The sequence below is a fragment of the Lissotriton vulgaris genome, chromosome 6 (genome assembly GCF_964263255.1).
Source record: "Lissotriton vulgaris chromosome 6, aLisVul1.2, whole genome shotgun sequence".
Lineage (NCBI taxonomy): Eukaryota > Metazoa > Chordata > Amphibia > Caudata > Salamandridae > Lissotriton > Lissotriton vulgaris.
The window spans coordinates 812,314,850-812,339,520 of NC_141694.1; the positions used below are offsets into that span (position 1 = coordinate 812,314,850).

The window sequence follows — 24,671 nt, forward strand, 5'->3', positions numbered from 1 at the left end:
GAGTACAGCATGATTCCTGGTCCCTAACAGATGTGCTTAGCCAATGCCTCACATGTTTTCACTGAATTAGAAGGCACTGTGCTTTCCTTCCACACTGATGAACGAAAGCTGCTGATGCCCTTGAACCTGTGGCCACCCCCATGGTTTTAGAATCAATCACTGGATTGAGTGTAGTAAGCAATTTTCATATGTAAGCTAGAGGGAGTAAAATTCCTATAAATCCTAAGGTGTAATAAGGGACAACTGTCAAGCAGCCATTTACAGTCTCAGACTCACAAACACTTTTTTAAAGACCTTCCACCATTTCAATATTATTATCCACCCTTGAGGTGTAGCAGGGTTTCCGTTCTCCCACAGAACTGTGCATAGAGATCTAGAACCTCAGTGAGTTAGGATGATCCAAAAACTCATCTCAGTGTCAGAAATCCCTTTACCTAGCTAGCTACAGTGTCTCATGGATCATTATGGAATGATCCATGTCTTAGACAAACCAGAACATGATCTTTAGAATACCTCAGGAGTCGTGGAACACATGAACACTCTTTCGTTATATAATCATTTCAAACCAAAACTGAGAGTCAAAGAACACAAGTGCAAGTTTGAAATATTTATTATTCAATGCAAAGTTCTCAAACGCAGTATCTTGTATAATACCAAAATGCAGATTATAAAAATCAGAGTCAGCAGCATAGTCACTAATCCATAGTAAGCAAAAGGTGCTAGCATGTTATAATGCAATTTCTATAGAAATCTATATCACCTATATTTCGCGCACCCTATCTAGCATATTATTTTATATCTAAGAAGGTCTCATTCGGGCTTTAGCAGGGCGGCCCCATACCTCTCAATGTCAGTAGGAGCAGATCACATCAACAGCTACCAGCTCTCTTCATGCGCAGCACCAAGTGTCTACGTTCATTCCGTGTAACTCTATCTTAAACCCGCGTAGAGCCCAAAATGTTGGCATCAACATTATTTGTGTTATGTCTAATGTGGTGCGAGGATCAAGCCTCCCAGCAACCTTGTGTTAGGTTAATTTTAGAGTGTGCAGCTCTCAGTGTGCAGACAGTTGTACCAAGTGTACCAGGCAAAGCTGATAGCATAGAAATAACATATTATTCTCAAATAAACCACCTCACCGCTTCTAGGGTGAAGGCGACAACAACAAATATGTGTCGTGTGCAAAACTGAAGCCGAAGGAAAAAAGGCTGTTTAAACATGTAATGCACTCATGCTAACTTAACGCAATATATGTAACGAAGTATCCATATGACACCCCCCCATTGGTCCGAGCACCGTCAAACATAAGGGAAAAGGCAATACTAAATCAGATACAAAAATTGAAAGCAAAGTTCAATAATCTTGAGCTAAAATAAGCTAAAAATATGTATGAATGAATATGTATGAATGCCTACAGTGGCCTCAAGTCTAAAAATAAAAACAAAACTTTCGAACCAAAAGTTATTCGCCAGGTCTCAAAAATATGAAAGTAGGACCAGGTCGCATCAATCCAAATGTCTGTAAGAGAAAAAACAAGGCACTTATCCGATATCCAAAGTCATGTGCCACAATGACGTTATCCTCAGTGACATCACGTGATTGAATTCTCCATCAGCTGAACACACTCCATCTCTCCAATTCAGCGAGGGGAAAGTCATATTTCACAACAAAGCACTCCTCCCAGGTATGTCATGAATGGAAAGTATATGCAAAGAAAGTTGCAACAGCCTCCAGTATGAAATCACTGCCATCATCCGAAAATAGTTCAGCAATCCAATTCAGCAATGGGAAAGAACATACGTGCTCCTCCAGCATCGGATCCTCCTGTAACGCCAGAGGACAACTCGGTGGGTTCACCAGATCGCTGTGTGTCAGAAAGGCATCCGCCGCTGCAGAGATCTCCCATTGGCCCAGAACTCCATTTATCGCTGCCAAGGCCATAACTCTTTCGCCAGAACAGATCAGCTCATGAGCCACCATGGGACGCATTAGTTGATCAAAATCGACGTCAGGAGCATTCCTCAAGCATAGGCACAAATCAATGGCCCAATCGAACTCGCAGCTTAGGCAGTGAAACACAGGTTGGACACACGTGAAGTCGGTGAACCGAAATGACAATCTATAGGCCGTGCTTAATGCTGCAAGCGGCAAAGTTCCATAGTAATTGAGCATCCGATTACGGCACAGCGTCAGGAGGCGTTGAACGGCGTCTTGCGCAGGATGGGCATCCATGTTTTATGAAGAAAAACACCAACAGAATGCCTGCGGCTACAGCCAGCAACACAGGTAGTCCACCAAACAAACTCGAAAAAATAGTGTGGAAAAACGTGGGAATGATACCAAAAACTTTTTCAAACGTAGTCACGAGGCCACTGCTGACTAACTTGAAAAAATGTGCAAGCCCAGTCGTTGAAGAAGCATTAAAAATCTGGTGTACCAGCTCGCAGAAATGAAACGGCAAATCAGTATTTAAAAGCGCCTGCACCTCTGTGCGGGTGTTTGCTATGTGAAGGACATAAGTTTCCCGGGCCGAACTCAGGGTCACTTGTTTTTGAGACAAAAGGGCCCTTATTCTGCTTAAACCATTGAATTTTGCTTCCAAGGTTGGAATCCGTGGCCAGATGGAGACATCTAAAGACCCATGCGTGGGTGGGTATAGAACATTCTTGCAGCACACCACACGCTCTGATACAGTTACCACATAAGCCACACCAATTAATAAACCACAACATAATTCGTTGTTTAAAAGCAAATAACTACCATTAGCTAATAATGTGAATGTGGGAACCACTGCTGGAACTGGCGTGCCTTTTAAAACACATGCTAAATTTGGACGGTCCTGATTACAAGAACCGTGTAACTGAATGTGTCTGCATATTAATGAATGGTCAGGTGACTGTGTGCATTCCTCACCATTAAGATTCACTTCTTTCCCATCCTTCAGACATCTGTATGTGTATGGTAATGACCATGCCTCATGTAGGAATGCATTGCCTAGTGGTTCATATCGTCCTATAGCAATATACCGCATACAGTTAGTAAATTTATATAAAGGAAATGGTAATGTAATTAACCCATGAATAAGCCACGTGGCAGTAGTGGTTTCAGCAACAGAAAAAGGCAAGGATTCTAGCTTCTCAATATGTAACATAGAAAATGATGCATCACGCATTGAAAGCATGCGCTGTTTTTCAGTAAGATTAAAAGGGGCGAATAGGGATGAAACGTTCAATGAGGTCCAGGGAACTCGACCAGCCTTAATTGTCTGTAGAGTCCAGGCAAACTGCATTACAGAACGCAATTGATTTTGACCATGGTATAACGTGGACACTTCATCATGTACAATATCAACAACAGAAGAAACAATATTATCCAATGTGTAAATCCTGGAAGAAAGCATGTTAATACTGTTATCGACCACTGCAAGCACTTTTTCCAAATTGGCTTGATCAATAGCCCTCAGGCGTTTAGCCGCTTCGACTTGTGAAAATTTCCAAATTTCATTGTAAACAGCATAAATAAAGCGTTTAGACCTACCCATAGTCGGGCCTTTTATAAAATCATTTAGCTCTATATTCTCATTCAACTGGGACAGATGCAGTTTAACTGCAGCTAAAGTGGAATGTTGTAACCAGTTCTGACACAATTTGCCTACTGAATAAGTTGTAACAGTGTGATCTGTGTCAAACCTGGGATCTGGCCTGATGTGTGTAAAACCTTCAGACAAACCCATAAAACGACGTTGGCAAGAATCAGAGCTTCTTTGCCATAAAAGCCACCCATCTGGATCAAAACTGGAAATATTAAAGGATGAATTCTGCAAAAGTGCTTGTATCCCACTGATGGATAATGTAGTGAAATTACTCCAACCTGAATATTCTTCCAAATCAGGGATAGTAGGGGTATTTAATTTTTTAGATGTAGCCAATCCAAAACATGTTGTTTGGGAAATAGTCGAATTTAAAAATAACATGTGATTCGGGATGAGACATGCACGATGCAAAGCCTCAGTGCCTTGTACCTGCCAATCTTTGGTACCCCAAACCGATTTAAGGTCAACAGCCTCCTTCCATAACTCATAGCCATCCACAGATAACCTTTCTAGAAAGGACTTTGAATACAGCAATTTTGTGTCAGTTAGTCTAACTTTGGGCATGAATTTCTGGTTCACTTTAAAATAAAACGACTCAGGATTTGATTGATTAAAATCTGTAAAGTAAGAGTATTTTCCCAGAAACGTACTTGAGCTCCCCTGTAAAGGAGTAGGGCAATGTTCCCACTGAGTGTAATTCACAGGAACCCGCCTGGAACTTGTCTTGTGCAAGAAATGATTTCCATAATGTTGGTAACAAAACAAATCACCATAATTGACAGAATCTAAATACAAATCCTCATCATCAAAGGCCGTATAATATTTCAAATCAGAGAACAATGCTTCTACGGCCTGAAGATCCCAATCATCAGAACAAATATTTTGCTTAATCACATCTCCCATGTTTACTCTAAGCACATTAGGAACATTAATAACCTCTGTGGGGCCATGTATCTGAAACCTAACCGCATCCCACACAATCCCATCAAGGACAGGCCAAGCAGCAATCTCCACTGAATGTAAGTCTCTCTTTAGTCTGTGTGCTGAATGTGAGGAGGAAAGAGGGGCCAATGTTCCATTAAGGTACCGAATTCCTGTTCTTTCTTTCACATAATGGCCATCGATCAGGCGGAAAAAATAAAACACAAAACCAATTGACATAAAAAGATAAAATGAAAATAGTATCAGCCAAATGTATGTCCAAGGTGGAACTAAAAAATGTTTTTTAAACAACGTGGCATATTTTGCAATAGTCGATGGTTTCTTTGAAAGTTCAGAATCAGAGTCAAAAGAGAATCTGGACTGGTTAGCCAAACGAGCATGTAAATCGGACATAGATAAATCAGCAGGATCTGCATATGTCACTTCATCAATGTTAGTAACAGGAATAGTATTTAATAAAGGACTGGATATGGCAGGCATCTCGAGGGACACCTCCCGATCTGCACCAGATGTTATAGCCAGCACAGAGTGCCTCACCATGGAAGGACAGGATACAGCCGGTGTCATGCTATGAAGAATCGGCCACCCTGTGTGTCTTGACATTGTCAATAGAAATAAATCTGTTTTCTTTACGACCTGGAAGTGGTGGTAAAATGACTGTTCTTGTGCCCTTCACTCCAAGGACTCGAACCGGCGCTCGATATGAGGGACCAAACTCTTTCTTGTTATCGATCTTCTCTCGAACTAGTTCTCCAACTTGGGGTAGCCAGCCAACTACCGGGATCTGCAACGCATCATCCGACGTGGAGGGCAAGTGTTCCTTTGCAAGACTGTCTCTGGTCTTTTGTAGATCCTGTAAAACATTGCAATGTTCATCTACGTCAAAGGCCGCGGCCTGGGCCTGGCAGTCTGCACCATCAAGGTCAGGGACGTACATCTTGATACCAAAGAGCATTTCGTATGGGGTCCGCCCACCCAGAGACCTTCTAGGGAGATTATTAAGCGCACGCTGCACGCCATAGAGGTGGGTCAGCCAGTCTCTACCAGTGCCTATAACACGGGCTGTCAAAGATTGCTTTAAGTCGCGGTTCATTCTTTCTACTACAGAATTGCCCTCAGGCCTGTAGGGACTTGAAAACTTCACCTGTACTCCCAACGAAACCATAGCATCCTTATATGCCTTAGAGGCAAAAGCCGGACCCCGGTCCGAATGGAAAGCACCACAAGCAAAGATTCCCACAAAGACACGCAAATCCTTAATGACAGTTCGCGAATCAGCGCTTCGATGCGGCCATACCCATACAAAGCGTGTGCATGAATCAACTGCTACTAAGATGTATTTATACGCAGTATCAGAAGAAAAAGGACCGCAGTGATCCAAATAAACACAACCAAGTGGTTTATTAGAGATGTACAACTGTGTCTGAGGCGGACGCGCGGCAGTAGAAGGCTTGATCTGCTGACAAATGTCACACATAAGGACATAATCGCGCGTCTGTTTGTACAGTCCCCGCCACCAGAACCTCTGTTGTAGCTGAGATACAGTGGCTGAGACGCCCGCATGCGCAGACGCCACACCTTCATGAGCCGCTGTAATCAGAGAAGCTCTGCGATCCGAGTTGGGAACTAGACGCTCTCCAACTTCAGGAATTTTCACATAAGGAACCTTATCGGGACTTAAGTGGTATGTGTACTTCGAAGGGAACCCCGCAGGATATTTACCTCCCTTCTCCGTGGCAGCAACAGCTGCCAAGATGTCATCATCTATTTTGCTTTTGGACCTCGTGACTGCTGCAACTAAGTATTTAGATACCGCTGACTTCGCTGCTTCATCAGCAAGCGAGTTGCCAACAGCGTGGACCCCCACGCGCTGGTGGCCGAGAGTATGAATCACAAACACGAGCGGCAGTTTCTCTTTAAGTTCTGCCACTCGGACCCAGATCATTTTATGTTTTATTGTGCTACCCTTGGAATCATGAAAATCATTCTGAATCCAAAAGAACAAGTTCTCATTGTAAGACTGGACACAATAGTAAGAATCACTTACGATTAAAGTCGTCACACAAGGATCAGCGTACTCCAATGCGAGCATCAGAGCACGCAGCTCCGCTAATTGTGCGGTGCAGTCCCCAAGCGTCTGTGTGTGCACGACACTGGACTTGAACTCATCGTTCACCATGGCACCGACCACAATGGCGCAAGCGGAAACGTAGGCATGTTTAGAGCCATGCGCAACCTGCGCCGAACCATCTGTGTAAATGATACAATGGAAATCCTCCAACGGCCGCATTGCTAAAGGAGCAGGATGAACAAATTCATACTGTAAATACTCCTGCGACCGTAAAGCGGCGTCAAAAATAAACGTGACATCCTGAGATGTCAAGGATGTAGCCCACTGAATCCACCGAGGGTGCAAAGCTTTAGAATTCGGTACACTGGCTTTCGTGACCGCCTCCAAGGCAGGACACGGGGTAACAACCAACATGCGCTTTCCCTGCGACAGGGCACGTTCCTTAAGAATTGCCATCTGCACAGCCGTTAAAACTTTCGCCACAGTGGAAAAACGCAGTTCAGCCGAAGTGTACAAGTGTGACTTGTAAGCAATAGGTACAGTATCCCCCTCATTAAAAGTCAGGTACGTGAAACCCACCGTCCCAGGGATAATTCTTATCACCAGGTTGGTCTGGTTATCACGGGTCTGTAAGTAGTCAGAAGTGAGCAAATCAGCCTGCAAAGACTGCAGAATGGCTGAATGCTCAGGCAGCCAGCATGATTTGGAAAAAGATGGTTGTACCAAGGCATATAAAGGCTTGATACGCTGGGCATATTCCGGAATGTATGTCCTCCCGAAATTAAAAAAACCCAGTAAAGACTGTAATTTTTTCAGCGTTGTCGGAGAGCGCAACTGCGCGCACTTCTCCAGGAAGTGAGGAGCCAATCCCTTTCCTTCATGGTTAAGTTCATAACCTAGAAACAACACTGTGTACTCCGCAATGTGTGATTTTGCAAAGTTAAACTTGTAACCCATGTCTGCAAAGTTACAAATTATGCTGTTTACTCGACACAGATGCACCCAAAGTTCGTCGTCTGTGAGATAAATGTCATCCACATACGAACATGCAACTGGATCGAAACTCTCCAAAAGAGAGACTATGCGGGCGGAAAACACTCCAGGACTATTTTTATATCCCATTGGGAGTCGTTTAAACATTTTTTGTACGCCGCCGCACGTAAAACTGGTCCATTGGGAACTTAGACCATCTAATCTATGTGCATAAAAACCATTGGAAATGTCAAGCGTGGTTTTGAACCGTTTACGCTCAAGACTATTCACTAGGGCAGAGCCGTGAGTATTCTGTACTGCACAGTTACGGCAATGCGAGTTCAAATGCCGGTAATCCAAAACCAGACGATATGAGCCGTCCGGCTTGTTAACAGTAAAAAGGGGATTATTCATCGGTGACACACACGTTTCAATTACACCTTGATATTCCAATTGTTCAAGGATAGCCGCGACCGAAGCTTTAGCTTCACGCCGTATGGGATACTGGGGTTGTGGCTGCGGCTGTGACCGTAAAGGAATCTCATGGCTAGGGGACAATTTATCCCAGCCACACTGATTCCGGTACACAGCCGGCGCAAGCGCCAGAGCCCACTCTTCTGCAAAATGCAGCGCTTCCACTCTCGGCACAGTGTGCGCGAAACTGGGGAGGATTACCTCCTCCCCTCGCGGAGCTGCGAGAACAAAAGGTGGGGGCCAGTCAGCCTCCGAAAGCAAAATGTCATACGTATCCGAAAGATTCTCCCAAAATACCCCTTTTACAGTTCGCTGCATGTCACCTTCAATCAACAGGACAATTTCAAAAAGTCTTTCAGGGGGAGCAACATGTGTATCAGCTGTTTCAATCACAATAAAAGTCTCAGTCGCTGTCACCTTCAACAGTGGACGGAGGGCCTCTCTCACTATGGTAATCTCCGCCGCGCTGTCCAGCAAGGTCAGAGCCCACGTCAGATTCCGAAGCCGCGTTCTCACTATCTGGGGCATATCGATGCGCCGTTAAGGCAGCGACTTTCTTCTTGGCAAACTGCGGTCTCTTAGGCGTAGAGTCGTCCCGCTGATCCCCTTCACTTCGCGTGCGGGGCTGGCCACGTCCTTGCTGGCCACCCCTGCCCCTGCCGCCCCCTCCACCACCGGTTGACGGAGCCGATGAGTCCTGAAAGGAACGAGGAGAGCGTTGGTCAGAAGCCTGATATCTCTCTGGCGTTTTAATCATCGCGCGATCGCGCAAATCATAAACTCGATCTGACTGCGCAGGCTGCGAAGGTGCAGGACCCGAAACCTGTGTCTGCTGTTGTTGTTGCTTACCCTGCTTCTGCTTTTTAGGCCAATTTTGTTTTTTGGACTTGGGCTGTCCACCCGTATCCGAAGACTGTCCCTGGGGCTGCTTCCTCTCTTTTTCAGAAAAAGCTTTTAAACCCTTAGAAGTGCGGCCAACCATTTTATAAGCCGCCACAATAATTCTTGCCAGCTGACGGGGTTTCTCGGCCTCGGGAATTAACGCCAGAGCATTGGCCACCTGAAAGTTCACTGCATCCCCCTTGACATTTGCAAGGATAAAACCGCAAACCGTCTCAAATGAGCCGCTCAGGCGCATACCCAATTCGACCGCCGACTCCGGTCCGTGATCATCCTGAACACGTTTAAGGACCTCAGAAAGGTTTGACACTGACGGGGTGCCATAGCACCTCGAGTAAACCGCTGCAAAAGTCTTGCCCCACGTTGGGCGCCATGTAGCAGGGTTTCCGTTCTCCCACAGAACTGTGCATAGAGATCTAGAACCTCAGTGAGTTAGGATGATCCAAAAACTCATCTTAGTGTCAGAAATCCCTTTACCTAGCTAGCTACAGTGTCTCATGGATCATTATGGAATGATCCATGTCTTAGACAAACCAGAACATGATCTTTAGAATACCTCAGGAGTCGTGGAACACATGAACACTCTTTCGTTATATAATCATTTCAAACCAAAACTGAGAGTCAAAGAACACAAGTGCAAGTTTGAAATATTTATTATTCAATGCAAAGTTCTCAAACGCAGTATCTTGTATAATACCAAAATGCAGATTATAAAAATCAGAGTCAGCAGCATAGTCACTAATCCATAGTAAGCAAAAGGTGCTAGCATGTTATAATGCAATTTCTATAGAAATCTATATCACCTATATTTCGCGCACCCTATCTAGCATATTATTTTATATCTAAGAAGGTCTCATTCGGGCTTTAGCAGGGCGGCCCCATACCTCTCAATGTCAGTAGGAGCAGATCACATCAACAGCTACCAGCTCTCTTCATGCGCAGCACCAAGTGTCTACGTTCATTCCGTGTAACTCTATCTTAAACCCGCGTAGAGCCCAAAATGTTGGCATCAACATTATTTGTGTTATGTCTAATGTGGTGCGAGGATCAAGCCTCCCAGCAACCTTGTGTTAGGTTAATTTTAGAGTGTGCAGCGCTCAGTGTGCAGACAGTTGTACCAAGTGTACCAGGCAAAGCTGATAGCATAGAAATAACATATTATTCTCAAATAAACCACCTCACCGCTTCTAGGGTGAAGGCGACAACAACAAATATGTGTTGTGTGCAAAACTGAAGCCGAAGGAAAAAAGGCTGTTTAAACATGTAATGCACTCATGCTAACTTAACGCAATATATGTAACGAAGTATCCATATGACAGAGGATTATGAAAGTAAATGAAGCATTACGCTCAGTTCCTGTGATGATCAGACAGTCTTTTATACAAAAACTTTGTATGAGGAAAGCAGCCATGCTATACTGAAAACATGTGATAGGCGGCCTGAAAGCATAAACAATGTAGCTTAGATATTGTTGTCAGTTACATTTACAAATGTAATGCCCTCTAGGGTGAATGGAGTTTCATTTATTTTAATGAGCAATGACAGGACCAGATTATGGTCATATTCAGGATTTAAATATTCCCTTTTGGAGTGGCCTGGTTATCTTGGGTAAGACCAAATAGACAAAACATAGATGGATTAATTATTAGCTTGCCACACAACGATTTGGTATTTCATGCCACCCGGATTTATTGAAAACAGTAATTCTGGGGATAGGGGGATGATATATTCCAATTTGTTGGATTTTGAGGAATAAGTGTTTCTCAATCGATTCCTGCATGCTTTCCTCTGGTATTCCATAAAGAGTTCTTGGCTTCTTTCACCAGCCGAAACTTGTACGTGAAATACTTCGGACAGGTGCAAGTAACAGTGTAACCATGAATTGACCATTATCTACTGCCAAGGGTCCAACTAGAATTACCATGAGATTGAAAATGAGACACAGACTAAGTTTTTTTTCTTCTTTTATTCAGTTCAGTACAGTGAGAAATTAAAGCAGGATAATACAGCCCACCCTAGTCAGGAAACGGCATATAAACCCATAAAATGGAAAAAATAGACACTCTTCTCTAAAAAGTAAGCACCCGCCAGAAGGAGGTCAGGTAGTCTTCTAAGTCAAAATCATCTTATTTCCCCAAAAAACTGAAGATACTCAGACACCCCAATAAGGGAATGGTATATAAAGATCCACTGAGTCAGGTAAAGCTTCAATTTTGGAGGATTATTTTTAACCAATGGACAAGAGAGATTGAGTGCATACTTTGTATGTGGGTGTGAGAAAGTGGATTATTAGCTGGGGTTGATGGTAGTCCACCACAAGTAATAGTGTCACTATTCTTGTTAGGTATAGTAAAGGTTTTAGTAATTTAAATCTGAGCTCAACCATTAGTAGCTATGACACAGTGTAGACAGGCTCAAGTTGAGTAAACGTGTTAAGCATTTAGAAGGTCCCCAATAGTTACAAAATCAAAAAGACAACACAATAAAAAACAAAATCATACTTCAATTTAATAAAAAGAGATTATGTTAATGAACAAAATGGCGTCTAAATGAGAAAAAGCCAATAAAGGAAATCAGAGATATGAATTTAAAAATGCATAAATAAAAACAGCACCAGGAAGCACAAAGCACTAAAAAGAAGCAACTGGTCACACTAGACTAGGACATGGGTAAGGTTTAAGGCCGATCGTGACATAGCATACGTTGGATGTATAGGTTGGATTGGTCCCAGACAAAATGTTACCTTTACACTTAATAAATTTCAGCGAATGAAGAGTCTTCAGCGGAACAAGGCTCCTGGCTTGATCCGAACACAGGCCTATCAACGACGGATTAACAAAGGACAAGGTCTTGCTAAAGCTGTCAGGTAGGAAAAGCACTGACCAGGAATTGTCTGGAATTCATGCCCAAGAAGTCGCAGATGTCAATTGGATGCTGCTGGGCACTAGGCCCGGTTAAGCTTTTATCTTCAAAGTTCGATTCTTTTCTAGAAATAGGATTTCCTCAGCCGGATCAGACTATAGATGAGGAGGGTTTGATGTAGTCAGATGCCGGTTTGAGCTGGGCAGCCTGAAATTGATTTTCTGCTTCTGCGAAGAACGTATAGGTAGCTACGGCGAAGTCGGGTCCATTTGCAACACACCCATGGCGGATCAGCTGGCGGGTTGGTCCCGGTCCCTCAACAGTTTTACAAGCAAAAAGTCCCAGTTTTTTAGGTTTAAACAGAAGGAGCATACTTTGCCCCACTCAAGGGTTCCAAGACCTCAGGAACAGCACTTGTGGGTAAGAGCTCACTCCAACAGAGGCCACCAGCTGGATTCAGGGCAGGTTCAATTCAAACTGGTCAGCTGGGCTCTCTCTCAGGTAAGTGGGTTTCTTGCATCTTTTTTTATCCCTGTAGTTTAAAAAGAGGTCAGCCAACTGCCCCTGAAGTCCATTTCTTTATCTGCGGTACAAGTGATAGAAGTTCTAGCCCTTTGGGTTCCCATCACAGGTTTCATAGCAGATGTAGCCCTTCTTGTGTCTTCCAAAGGTCTAGTAGTCTTATAGAGATGGTACCCAGGGGTGCCACATTTAAACCTGGCACTAGTCTATGGGTGGGGTTAATTCCATAACTAAAAAGGAAAACGTTCTTGGGGTTAACCGTATACACTTTTGCAGCAGTGTGCCCCACTACAAACAATCCCACATTGCCCTTCTCCATCTAAAATCAAGATGGTAGAACATTGTGATCCTTGTGTAGGGCTCCTGTGTTCACCCTAGAAATGTGGCCAGGGAAACGAGCAACCCCTCCTCTGTGATCACTCAAAACCTAATCTGGAGGCAGCTCCTCTTCCACTGGGCCTGGTGCCTGACTGACTAGGGGGAAATGGAAGAGGGAAGGCCTAGGTGTCAGCTAAATCTGTATGTGACCGAGTAGACCTCTTTGAAGATAATTAATTTACTGGTGCTGCCCAAATGGTCATCCTGACAGAGGAACAGCACACCACCCCAAACCCAAGAGTTTTGTGTCAGGTCTAGGAGCAAGTTCAAACATAATCAATGAGCTATTTAGCTCCTGGGTGACATTTGGAAGCTAATGCAAATGAGCTTCTTAAGTCTTTAGGCAGGAAAAATGTGACTTTTTAAAAAGTGCCATTTTGTAAAATATTTAGCACAAATCAGTCTTTACTAATTAAATGAATTTTGTAACAAATATTTTAAAAAGTCAAATAATTAACTTTTTAATTATTTCTTAGGCAAAGATACCTTTATTATTAATATATCCCAATGCTCTCCTATGGAACAGCTAATCCTGATATAGTGAAAATAACTTCTGGGGCTTTGTCAATGTGAGGCCATGTTTTATATTATAATTTTACGTATCCTACTTTTACATAACATACACCCTGCCTTATTAGATTCTAAGGCCTACTTAGGAGAGACTTGTCACGTCTTCTCAATGTCTTTTCAATTCCACATTGAAAAATATTAAAAATAATTATACAAAAAAGGAGGGTTTAGGCCAGGGTTTTTGACAAGTCAAACTAGAATTTTGAACCTGCACAGCCAGGTTACTGGTGCCAGGAATTTGTAATGTTTTGCACTGTCACTCTAGAGGTGATACAATGTGTGCCGCAGTCCACTAGTGAAATTTAAATAACCGGCCCGAGTACACTTTGTACAATATATTAGAGACTTACAGTAAGTTAAATATGCTAATTGGGCGTATAGTAAATTTCAACGTGTTGTTGCAGTCAGGGCACATGCACTGGATAGCAGTGTTCCAGTTGTCAGAGTCCAAAAACCAGCCACAAAATCTAGCAAAAAGTGGGAGTAGCTCCGCATAAAGAGGCAGTTTTCTACAGTGGTTTATATGTTACTTGCCGACAAATCGCCAGACAACTACTTTGTTACAATCATCTGAGAATCTGACCCTCATTGTTTTGTATGTACTATGCTGATATTTTAAGGAATTTCAACTTTATTTTAAAATAACATGGGATTGTAGAACATTTTACCAAAAGTTGGAATAGATTTCCTTCCTAAGAAAGACAAACATACTAAATAAGGTACTAGTTTCCCTGAAAAAATAAGTGAAAAATAAAACAACTTAATTTTTTTAAAGTGCTATAGACATTGCTACAAGTGTTAGAAAGCTTCACTAGAGCAACATAAGTAAAACATCCTGCCTAGTCTGAGTTTTTACTTATTTTCCAGGGAAAGTAAGAGTAAATTACACATGAATTGTCAAATTTATTTTCTTTGGGAACATTCTCCAAAAAAAAAAAAGTGCTTTTGCAGGAACTTTTACCACAGCCATTATTCAACAAAATCGTATAATATCATAGCGCAATACTGTAAACATTGCCAAGTTACACATTTTAAAATTCAATTTATGCACTTGCATCTCTCAAGCTGAAGATACCAGATTCTTCGATTACAGACACCGTGTTGCACCTTTCATTCTACTATCTAATGCTATTTGAAATATAGAATCTCAATTCTCCTACTGAGAATAGGAGATAAGAGATTTGAGAAAGAACTCAATTTGGCTACAAATAGCAAACTTTGGGGTCCATTAGGATGGCGGACGGATCGCCGCCGCCATGCAGGCGGTGGCAGACGGATCACCACCGCCATGCAGGTGGTGGCGATCCGTCCGCCATCCTTGCCCGTCCGCCACCTTTCTTCCCCCCCGCCATATTACAATGGCGGGGGGACCGTGGCGGAAGGGAATACCGTCCGCCGCTTTTCCGCCACGTTCACCTTGCGACCGCGGCGGAAAAGGCCTGATATGGTGGCGGTGTTTATCAGACAGGGAGGAATGCCTTTCCGTGGCGGCAATGCCACCACGAAAAGGCATACGGTTCCTGCTTTGGGGGCCCGTTGCGGGCTCCCAGGGTGAATGGGGGGGTGCACATGGTACCCCCCTGCTTTTGCATGCACAATGCGGCAGGCACCGCACGGTGCCTGCTGCTTTGTGCATGCAAATGCACAGCATACATGTTTTACTTTGCGGCGGGTGCGGCTTAAAGCAGCACCCGCCGCACTGTTAAATATACGGGATGTGACCGCCAGGGTGGCGGTCACATCCTGTTTCCAACGGAGGAAACGCCGCTGCCCCTGCGGACAGTACCTCCACCTAGGGGGTGGCGGACGGACCCCTTTGCGTGGTGATGGGGCAGTGACAACATTTTCCAATCAAGTTGAGAACAAGCAACTACTAAAATTGTATTTAATTACAATGAACTATATTTAGTTATGGCTCACCTTTATAGTTTTAGTTGCTTCAATGAAGTTAATGGCATACAAATTATGTTCTTCCATTCCAGTACCAATTGTCAGAATATTCGGGTCAAAGATAATGTCGTTTGGGTTGAAGTTTAATTTTTGCACCAGAAGGTTATAAGCTCTGGTGCACACCTTGATTTTGGTTTCCGTGTCTGTGGCCTGGTGACAAAAAATAAATACATTAAAATAAAATGAAAAAACATTATGCAAAGCTTTCAAATGGGTTTGGAAAATAACTCTTTGCATACTGGCAGCAAAATATTCACAAACAGTCTGCTGTAAAACTCTCGAAATGCATTTATTTATTTAACAGTTTCATATAGCACTTTTGCACACATCACTATATAAAAATATCTAGGCAGTATCTAAGTACTGTTAACACCATTCCACATTTTCATTTCTGAAGCCTTAAGTAATTACTGTATCCACCACAAAGTCACCCAAAAAAAAATTGCTCACAGCTTACAATGACAAATAGACCTACACATTTTATTTCATATAAAAAGTGTGTATCTTTTATTATGGCACATTTGTCCATTTTAGTGTACCAGAGACTGTACCCTTGCAATTCCTCACTCCTGTTCTTCAACCTATTAGAGATGGTGTTGGACTTCTCAATACTAGGTCATGCTTTGCCCACTGTAGGAAGAGGGAGGCTCTAGTTGGCGCAGTTGCAACACTAGCGACAAGCAGGGACTCTCTCTTCCTCGTCAGGGCTGAGGGTTACCTTCCAGACAACCTCTGCTTACCCTCTAGGTAGTGTGGCTTAAGCAGTCGTAGGCTAATCTTTGGGGCACATAGGGTTAAACACTTGCAATATTACACCGTCACAACCAACCCACCACACAGTGAGACCAGACTGTATTCTTTAAAAATATATATCTTTATATAGAATTCAAGCAGGCTTATGAATACAGTTATCAGACTTTCAAGTAGCGGTTCCAAGTTACTTAGTTCAAGTTGCCACAGTTCTTTCGAGCAATAAGAGTTCTTTGAGGGCCTTCTGCCCAGTTCAACAAAGTTCTTGTGGAGCAGGCGGCTCCCAGGGGATCTGTCCCACGTCGCGTTGCCTTCCCGGGGTCGCTGTTCGTTGCGGCTCTCAGCCGAGCAGTTCACGGGGCAGCGGTGTTCTGTGGCGGCAGGGTCCTCTCCTCGTCGTCCGCTCCGACCCTGGAGGCGGCGGTTGCGTGGTGGCGGCAAGTGGCAGTACGGTCCTCAAGTGCAGGACGTACCCAGCCAAGTGCCGGTGCAGCTGTGCGCTCACAGCTGAGCTGTCGGGCAAGGTACCGACCTAGGGGACTCTCACAGGGCGACTGTCCGTCTTTGCAAGTGGATTGGCTGCTCGTTGCGCAGTCAACTCGAGAGCTCGGACCGGACGGGTCCTCCTTCGCTTTGCTCTCGGGCTCCCGGTGCAGTTGCGGTCACGGTGTTCGGGCCAGCGGCGGCTGGTCCTCACTTTGCTTTCGCTGTTGCTCTGGGCCCCGGTCACGGTGGTCAGGTGGATGTCGTTGCCTTGGAGGAGATTCCTCCGTCGGTACTGCCACGAGGAGCAGCACACGCAGTTGCTTTCTTCAGGGTGTAGCGCCCACTGGTCCTGGGGCGCTGGTCAGGGGGCAAGTTCAGTTTCAAGCCCTTGGAGATCTTTTAGCAGAGTTTGGCACAAAGTCTTGTAAAGCAAAAGTCTTTTCGTAGTCTTTCCTTTTTCCTCTCCTTCGGCAGCAAGGCACCAGACACAGGCAAGAGACAGCACTCTTCCTTGTCCTTCCCGGTCCTTCTCGTCGGGCAGAGTTCCTTCTGTAGCCCAAACAGGATCTAATTTTCAAGGAGCAGGGCTCCTTCTTTTATATGGCATTTCTTTTGTTCTCGCAGGCCAGGGGGGCCTTTGCATAGCCACTCTCAGTCCTTGAGTACCCTGGCGGGTGTACTCCGGCTTCTGCTTTCAGTGTGAGGGGCAGGCGCATCAGACGCCCCACAGGAGGTGGAGCCAGCATTGTGCGGACAGGGGCAGCCAGAGTACCTTGTTGATGGGGCTCCGCCCGTCCCGGGCCAGGTGTCGGCTGAATCATCCGACGCTCCCCAGGGGGGTGGAGCCAGCATTGTGGTGGTAGAGCACAGCAAGATCCAGAGTCAAGAGCCACTCCTACCTCCCACTAAGGTGTAATCTGCGCAGTCACCACCTGTCATCCTCCCAGCCCTGTCACTCACACGTCCCAGACAGTCAGATACACATACCAGCAGAGGCGGGCTGAAATGGTTAGGCAAGCAAATGCTAACTTTCTAAAAGTAGCATTTGCAAACCCAGGATACTAAAATAAACTTTACTAAAAGAAATATTTTATCATCCTGAGTTCAGGCATACTAAACACGACGCGCTACCATGCTCCTTGAGCCTGCTGGGATTATAGGGTGTAATAACTCCAGCAGCTCAGTCTGTCCTAATGGAGCAGGTAGCCTTCAATAGTGAAATACGGTTTTGGGTGTAAGTCACTACTAGGACGCCACACACTTCAGGGCTTGTCCTACCTTGCACCTACAACGCACCCTGCCCGCAGGCCTACCATAGGGGTGACTAATATGTAGTCAAGGGAAGGTTCGGGGGCTGGCAAGTGGGTGCACTTGCCCAGCTAGCGTGACGGTACGAGACCGCACGCGGGTTCTGCGGTCGCAGTTCCCGGACACATCTTTACGGCTGCTTCGGTGGGTGGCGCAACCAGCGCTGCAGGCCCACCAGCAGTATTGGCATCTACAAGCCCCGGCACTCCTAGTGCACTTTACTAGGGACTAACAGTAAATCCAATGAACCAATCATGGATACCAATCGCATGTACAATTTACAGTAGGGAGCACTTGCACTGCGGCACGGGTCAGCCGTGGCGCAGTGCCCTGAGTATCGGAAAACCAGCAAAACATCGGAGGCACATCAGCGAAACGTGGAAGGGAGACTCACGCCAAGGTGCCAGGTCTAACATGTGTCCCCTCCAGCTGAAATGTGGGGGGAACTACCCTTCCCCAGGGAGTTCCACATCACTAAGGCGGAAAAATCTGGACAGACCGTCAGCGTTGGCGTGATCGGTGCCAGGGCGGTGTTCCACCGTAAAGTCCATACTCTGTAGAGAAATGGACCACCTCAACAGTTTCGGGTTCTCACCCCTCATTTGCATCAACCATCTGAGGGGCCGGTGGTCCGTCTGAACTCGGAAGTGAGACCCAAACAGGTAGGGTCTTAGCTTCTTCAGCGCCCAGACCACAGCAAATGCTTCACGCTCTATTGCACTCCACCTACTTTCCCGTGGAAGTAACCTCCTACTTATGAAGGCTACGGGTTGGTCAAAGCCCTCCTCAGTCATCTGTGAAAGAACAGCCCCTACACCATGCTCTGAAGCGTCTGTTTGCACTATGAATTCCTTGGAGAAATCAGGGGCCAGGAGCACGGGCGCCGTGCACATGGCAGTCTTCAGGGTGTCAAAAGCCTTCTGACAGGTGTCAGTCCAAATCACATTCCTGGGCTGCTTCTTCGAAGTCAGCTCTGTCAAGGGGGTCACGATGGTGCCATAGCCCTTGACAAACCTCCTGTAATACCCAGTGAGCCCCAGGAAGGCTCTCACTGCAGTCTGGGTCTTGGGGGGTTCCCAAGCCAGGATGGTCTCAATTTTGGGTTGCAAGGGTGCTACCTTGCCACTCCCAACTTGGTGTCCCAAGTACACCACTGAACCCTGCCCAATCTGGCACTTGCTTGCCTTGATTGTGAGGCCTGCTCTGCGCAGAGCCATCAACACTTCCCAGAGGTGTCGCAGGTGTTCTGGCCAGGTGCCACTGAACACCGCGATGTCATCCAGGTAGGCGGCACTGAACTCGTCCAGCCCAGCCAACACCTGGTTGACCAATCTCTGAAAGGTGGCAGGGGCATTCTTCATCCCAAATGGCATAACCCGGAACTGGAAATGCCCATCTGGTGTAGAGAATGCCGACCTCTCCTTTGCCCCATCGGTCAAGGCGATCTGCCAGTACCCAGACGTCAAATCAAACGTACTGAGCCCCTAGCCGATCAATGAGCTCATCAGCTCTGGGGATGGGGTGCGCGTCAGTCTTCGTGACTGAATTGAGTCCTCTGTAGTCCACACAGAACCGGAGTTCGGGTGTGGCTCCCGGCGCAGCAGCCTTCGGAACCAAGACCACGGGGCTGGACCAAGGACTGCTGGAAGACTCAATCACCCCCAGGGCAAGCATCTTGGAGACCTCCTCCTTGATGCAGGCCCGGACCCTGTCAGTTACCCTGTAAGCCTTATGCTTCACAGGTAAGCTGTCTCCGGTGTCCACGTCATGGACGCACCAATCTGTGACACTCGGAACCAGGGAGAACAGATCTGGAAACTGCCCCAGCAACCGGCGGCAGTCTTCCTGTTGTTCGGGGGTCAGGGTGGGTGAGAGGTTAACTCCATCCACTGACCCGTCTTTCTCACAGGCCACTAAGAGGTCAGGGAGAGGCTCCGACTCCTCCTCCATTCCGTCATCAGTTGCCAACAACATGCCCACTTCGGACCTTCGCAAGTGGGGCTTGAGGCGGTTGACATGTAGGACCCGCAAAGGGTTCCTGGGCGTCTTCATGTCCACCAAGTATGTCACGGGGCTCTTGCGCTCCACAACCTCGAATGGGCCTGTCCACTTATCCTGAAGGGCACAGGGCTCCACTGGGGCCAGGACATACACCTCTTGTCCAGGCTGAAGCTCGACCAGAGTGGCATTCTGGTCGTACCACCGCTTCATCTCTTCCTGGCTGGCTTCCAGATTTGCCTCGGCAAGTTGTCTGAAGCGCCTGGTCTGGTTTCTGAAGGCCAGCATGTAGCTATATACATTCTGGGGAGGTTTCCTGGGAGATTGCTCCCAGCCTTCCTTTACCAAACTCAGTGGTCCTCTCACGGGGTGACCGTACAGTAGCTCAAAGGGGCTGAACCCTAGGGACTTCTGGGGTACCTCGCGATATGCAAAGAGTAGGCATGGTAAGAGGACGTCCCACTTACGCCTCATCGGACCTTCTAGGCCCATGATCATGCCTTTCAGGGTTCGGTTGAATCTTTCAACCAACCCGTTACCTTGGGGATGGTAAGGCGTGGTGAACTTATACGTTACGCCACACTCTTGCCAAAGGGACTTCATATACTTGGATATGAAGTTGGTCCCCCTGTCGCTCACCACCTCTAGAGGGAATCCTACTCGTGAGAAAATTCCCATCAGTGCACGTCCCACCACGGGGGCCGTCACTGTCCTCAGAGGGATGGCTTCAGGGTACCGGGTGGCATGGTCCACCAAGACCAGGATGAACCTGTTGCCCATGGCTGTCTTGGGGTCCAGAGGCCCAACAATGTCAATACCCACTCGCTGGAATGGCGTACCGACCACAGGGAAGGGTTGGAGGGGAGCCTTGTTCTTCCCTCCGGTCTTCCCACTTGCCTGGCAAGTCGGACAGGTTCTGCAATGAGCGTCTGAACTCTTATGCATTTGGGGCCAGTAAAAGTGGGTGACAAGCCTGTCATAGGTCTTGTCCATCCCCAAATGTCCTGCTAAAGGCACATCATGAGCCAGACCCAGTAGGAAGGCTCTGAACTTCTGGGGTACCACCAGCACACGGGCTGACCCAGGTTCAGCAGCCTTAGGCTCTGAATACAGGAGGTCGTTCTCCCAGTACACGTAATGTGTTTTGGCCTGAACACCATTGGCCTGGTCTGCAGCCTGCTGCCGCATACCCACGAGAGAGGGGCATTCTTTCTGCTCCTTGCAGAATTCCTCCCTGGAGGGTCCTCCTTCTTGCTGCCAATGGGTCAGCTCAGGCAGGTCCCCCAGTTCGGCGATCTGTTCCCCTGTAGGCTCCAGGGCATCCCCCTCAAGGTCTGCTTCCTCCTGGACCGTGGGAACCTCAGGGGCCGGTTTCCCGCGCCCCCTGCGCCCTCTCCCTAAGGCCGGTTCCTGGGCCTCTCCTTCAGGCCCCAGGACCTCTTGATCACCCCTACTGGCTGTCATTGACCGGGTGGTCACGCACGCCCAGTCAGGCAGACCCACCATCCGCAGGTGAGTCGTTTTCTCCACCTTTTCCCAAGGGGAGTGCTCCAAGTCATTCCCTAGCAAACAGTCAACAGGCATGGTTTTTCTTACACAGACCTGCAGAGTACCAGAGACCCCCCCCCACTCGAAGGGAACTTGAGCCATCGGACACTGACTCTCAGAATTATCAGCGTTGATAACCCTACAGTAGGCATGGGGTACAACCTGCTCTTGAGACACCAGGTGCTGCCTCACTGCAGTCACACTGGCTCCTGTGTCTCGAAGAGCCTCAGCTTCCTTGCCATTGATGATCACCATCTGCCCATATTTCTTAGTGTTAGAGGGCAGGTAGTTCGTAGGGATCATCTCACTGTCTCCTAGCGAGACTAGGGTCATCTGAACGGGATCTCCACCCCCCGGGACCATCACTTCTTCTCCTAAGTGAACACTAGTCACTTGACGGGGCGGAGCACCAGTGGGTGTGGGTTTTCCAAACAGGCGACACTTGGGGTCACTGGATATGTGCCCAGGCTCGCCACATTTGTAACAATTGAAGGGCCCCTTTGGAACAGGTTTACCTGTCGGGGCCCCATTCTGCTTTGGGGGTGGGGGAGGCTGAGAACCTTGCTGCTGGTTCCCCTGGGAACTACTTTGGGGGCCTTTTTGGAACCCTTTCTGTTTTCCCCCCTTGTCCCCCCCACTCTTCTGCTGGGGACCCTGCCCACTCTTGGCGGAGTCTCCCACGGGACCCTTGTGGACCCTGGTGCTGAGCCAGCGGTCCGCCTCCTCAGCAAGCTTCCTCGGGTTGGACAGCTTGCTATCGATCAGGTGTTGGCGTAACTCAGGAAAACAGTGATCAGACAAGTGCTCCCATGCAATTAAATCAAAGAGACCTTGAAAATCATTCACTTTGCTACCCTTCACCCAACCATCCAGTGCTCTGCAAAAATAAGTCACATACTCCACATACGTATTCCCAGGCCGCTTAGTACATCCCCTAAACTTCTGTCTATACATTTCAGGGGTAAGCCCGTACCTGCGCATTAAAGCTTCTTTCATGTGGGAATAGGATCTCTGTTTCTCAACGGGCAAATCTAGCAAGGTATCTCGCCCTTCGCTAAGGAACCTTCCCCACAACCCCGCTCCCCAATCCTTGTCAGGGACCCGGTGGGAGGACATGGCTACCTCGTATGCCCTAAACCACTGTCCTATGTCATCCCCCTTAAAGAACTCCTTAACTACGTCCTTCGGGATGTGCACTCTTGACTCTACCTGCACTGGCGATGTGCTGCCACCAGAGGGAGGACGATCCAAGTCTCTCTCCTTGAGACTTATCTCCCTCATTTTCACTTCATAATCCATTTGGTGCTTTCGCTCTTCCAGCGCCATTCTTTTTGTTTCAAGCTCCAGTTGGATTTTCAATTCTGCCAGCTTTCTTTCGTGATTCCTTGTTTCCTTCCTGTCTGCCAGCTCCTCTGGCGACAGGCCTTTACCAAAGCTGTGCACGCTGTCTTGCCTTTCGAGATCCACCAGATCCATAGGTGCATTCTGCTCTTCAGTCGCATCTTGCTCCGCGAGGGCATCTTGATCCTCCGGGGCCTTTCTGGACTCTATCCAGGCTTTCAGGACCTTGTAGAATTCTGGCTTATTCTTGCAACCAGCGTGCGGAACTTTGAGTTTCTTACAGAAAAACTTCAGCTCCGTCTTTGAGTATTTGTCCAGCTTTGCGGCGTCCCACTCCACCTCCAACACCTCAGAGGTCGTGGACTCCGCTCCATCCAGGCTCTTCGTGCCCGGCATGGTTCTCACACTCGGAATCTTCTTTCAGCAAAAAGCAAAGTCTGTGGCTAAGTAACTGGACTGAAATCACTGTGCAATGGTCGGAAGCTAAGGTATAGATACCGCAAGTGTAAATTCGAAAAATCCCACCGCTGCCACCAATGTAGGAAGGGGGAGGCTCTAGTTGGCGCAGTTGCAACACTAGCGACAAGCAGGGACTCTCTCTTCCTCGTCAGGGCTGAGGGTTACCTTCCAGACAACCTCTGCTTACCCTCTAGGTAGTGTGGCTTAAGCAGTCGTAGGCTAATCTTTGGGGCACATAGGGTTAAACACTTGCAATATTACACCGTCACAACCAACCCACCACACAGTGAGACCAGACTGTATTCTTTAAAAATATATATCTTTATATAGAATTCAAGCAGGCTTATGAATACAGTTATCAGACTTTCAAGTAGCGGTTCCAAGTTACTTAGTTCAAGTTGCCACAGTTCTTTCGAGCAATAAGAGTTCTTTGAGGGCCTTCTGCCCAGTTCAACAAAGTTCTTGTGGAGCAGGCGGCTCCCAGGGGATCTGTCCCACGTCGCGTTGCCTTCCCGGGGTCGCTGTTCGTTGCGGCTCTCAGCCGAGCAGTCCACGGGTCATCCGGGGCAGCGGTGTTCTGTGGCGGCAGGGTCCTCTCCTCGTCGTCCGCTCCGACCCTGGAGGCGGCGGTTGCGTGGTGGCGGCAAGTGGCAGTACGGTCCTCAAGTGCAGGACGTACCCAGCCAAGTGCCGGTGCAGCTGTGCGCTCACAGCTGAGCTGTCGGGCAAGGTACCGACCTAGGGGACTCTCACAGGGCGACTGTCCGTCTTTGCAAGTGGATTGGCTGCTCGTTGCGCAGTCAACTCGAGAGCTCGGACCGGACGGGTCCTCCTTCGCTTTGCTCTCGGGCTCCCGGTGCAGTTGCGGTCACGGTGTTCGGGCCAGCGGCGGCTGGTCCTCACTTTGCTTTCGCTGTTGCTCTGGGCCCCGGTCACGGTGGTCAGGTGGATGTCGTTGCCTTGGAGGAGATTCCTCCGTCGGTACTGCCACGAGGAGCAGCACACGCAGTTGCTTTCTTCAGGGTGTAGCGCCCACTGGTCCTGGGGCGCTGGTCAGGGGGCAAGTTCAGTTTCAAGCCCTTGGAGATCTTTTAGCAGAGTTTGGCACAAAGTCTTGTAAAGCAAAAGTCTTTTCGTAGTCTTTCCTTTTTCCTCTCCTTCGGCAGCAAGGCACCAGACACAGGCAAGAGACAGCACTCTTCCTTGTCCTTCCCGGTCCTTCTCGTCGGGCAGAGTTCCTTCTGTAGCCCAAACAGGATCTAATTTTCAAGGAGCAGGGCTCCTTCTTTTATATGGCATTTCTTTTGTTCTCGCAGGCCAGGGGGGCCTTTGCATAGCCACTCTCAGTCCTTGAGTACCCTGGCGGGTGTACTCCGGCTTCTGCTTTCAGTGTGAGGGGCAGGCGCATCAGACGCCCCACAGGAGGTGGAGCCAGCATTGTGCGGACAGGGGCAGCCAGAGTACCTTGTTGATGGGGCTCCGCCCGTCCTGGGCCAGGTGTCGGCTGAATCATCCGACGCTCCCCAGGAGGGTGGAGCCAGCATTGTG

At 47.4% G+C, this 24,671-nt stretch overlaps 1 protein-coding gene across 1 annotated transcript in view; it reads right to left on the reverse strand.

Moving 5' to 3' along the window:
• MTR (5-methyltetrahydrofolate-homocysteine methyltransferase) overlaps positions 1-24,671 on the reverse strand; it is a 585,842-nt gene that overhangs the window by 260,227 nt on the left and 300,944 nt on the right. The window contains exon 16 of the mRNA XM_086926839.1: positions 15,204-15,383. Within this exon, the coding sequence (XP_086782965.1) occupies positions 15,204-15,383 (180 nt within the window). The remainder of the gene's footprint in view (positions 1-15,203; positions 15,384-24,671) is intronic.